Here is a 1,982-nt window from a genome sequence, read left to right as displayed (position 1 = left end):
CAGCCTGCCCTCTCGTACATTATACAGACTCCTCGACGGAGTCTCCCTGAGCCTGAAAAGTGAACAAGTGATGCACTAAAAAGTAAATGATGCTTTGGCAAACGGGCAATTCTTTGAGCCTTTCTGAGGTAGTTAACCCTCTCCTCCTAGTACTTTAATGGTTAAGAAAAAATCCTAGGAAATGAAATTTGAGAAATGTGTTGGTGCCGGCACTTAAGCACTATTCTGAAATGGGGGTTTGGATGATTACATCATTACCAAATACTCCAAAAGCTAACAAGAGTTTTGGTTGCTATGTGAAGAAACTAAAAGCTATTAAGGATGTTGTATGATTACAGTGAATCACTGTATCGCAAGGTCACTCGTTATAACTTAGATTTAATTCTAATTAAGTTTTCTACGAAAGCCCCCGACATACAATAGGTGCACAATAAACATCTGCCTAATCGAATGCGTCATATCTGTCATTTAGCTCTGTGAGATTATAAGCAAAAACTAACAACAAATTCCCAACAACTCCAGGCCAGGCCATCTTCCCTCGGGCATAGAATTCTCGGCACCTTTCAAACTCTGAACGGACTTCCGTTCAAATGGGACTGAGCATGGGCCTGTAAACAAGTCCACATTAACACCATTTATCAGACACCCAACATGCTTTCTTCATGATACTGCTATCATGATGGGACTGTGGGTTTTGTACCCATAAATATCTTTTCTGAAGACAAAGTGATCCATTCTTTCTGTTGCTCCTCAAGCTTTTCTGCTAAGCATTTAATTAACACAGGGTCGACCTTAGAGTCAAATTTATTAGCAAACCAATGGCCATCTTTTATGAGCCACCGTAATTCTGCTGCTCCGTAGATGCACACACTTCGGAGGTGAGAGCCAGTACAACTGGGGTAGAGAAGGCCTTCATGGTAATTCCACTTGACAAGGCGGGTCTTACTCTGGAGGTCGGATACATCCTGGGAGGTCCTAGAAATCTCTCCCGGTATTCCTGGTACCCGAATTAAGGTTGCCCAAAAATGCTCATCGGGTGAGTACGTATCTTTAGACCAGGCAAAAAAGTCTTTCACAAGGGAATTGTTTAAAATGTATTGAACAAATGCTTGACTTAGGACAAAATAAGCACTGCCAACAAAGATCTCAATGTTATGAGGCGGTTCTTCCTTGGAGAGATTGGTCCTTATCGGTAGCTTCACATATTCATAGGGCACCTGCCTGAGTTCATGGTGATAAGTGAATCTTTCCTTTTTACTGTTAGGGGGCTTCACCGTCTCTAGCATGTTTCCTCCATTGAGCCTCTTCAACTCGGATACTAGCTCAAAGTTTGATTTCAAAGGGAAATCTTGACCACACAGATTGATAACGTATTTCCATTGCACTGAAGACCTGAGAAGGTCTGACAAACAATTTAGATCAGCTTGGAGTCGGGAAATGTGGGCATATTCTACAGACTCTAACTTGGAAGCAATGAAAACATTGGAGAAGCACTTCGCTAAATTGTTCATGGCAACTTTGAAGGTATCGGGTGATTTGTGGTCATAATGGATGCAGTAGATATTGTGATGGCTGTAGATAGCCCGGATAAGCCTTTCGACCATAATGGCATCTTTGTGAACCACCAAGGAGTAGGCAATTGGGAATTCTTTCTCTTCCCTTGAAGCAAGCTTCTGGTGGTACCTTCTGATGGCCTGGTACACCTCACAATCGCTGGTTATTGCCACAACATCTTCATCGTCCAAGTCAATGATGTCTCTTTGTCTTATTTCCAGACTCTTGCCAATTTCCAAAGGGTCCTGCTCATAGACAGCTGAACAGTTAATGTCACACCTGTCTTCATACTGCATGTGCGTGTATCTATTTCTCACAAAAGGCGAGGTACTTAAGGAATACTCAACCAAATAAATGTCTCTTTGAGGAAAGAGAAGTCTTCTCACATTTAAGAGTTTTAATATGGAGAACAGCCATAGCGTCAGAAA

General features: G+C 42.0%; 1 protein-coding gene across 1 annotated transcript; it reads right to left on the bottom strand.

Moving 5' to 3' along the window:
* Positions 1–13: 13 nt before the first annotated feature.
* Positions 14–1,979, bottom strand: GCNT4 (glucosaminyl (N-acetyl) transferase 4; the record flags this gene model as incomplete). The annotated part of the gene is made up of 1 exon (XM_030888933.2): positions 14–1,979. A coding segment is annotated over one exon (1,305 nt), but the record flags the coding sequence as incomplete, so codon positions are not given.
* Positions 1,980–1,982: the final 3 nt, after the last annotated feature.

This window comes from Echinops telfairi, unplaced genomic scaffold, assembly GCF_000313985.2.
Source record: "Echinops telfairi isolate 266 unplaced genomic scaffold, ASM31398v2 ScPeMD7_7469;HRSCAF=8507_1, whole genome shotgun sequence".
NCBI classification, from domain to species: Eukaryota; Metazoa; Chordata; class Mammalia; order Afrosoricida; family Tenrecidae; genus Echinops; species Echinops telfairi.
The sequence above is the reverse complement of the archived record's forward strand: the minus strand, read 5'-3'. Positions and strand labels throughout refer to the sequence as shown.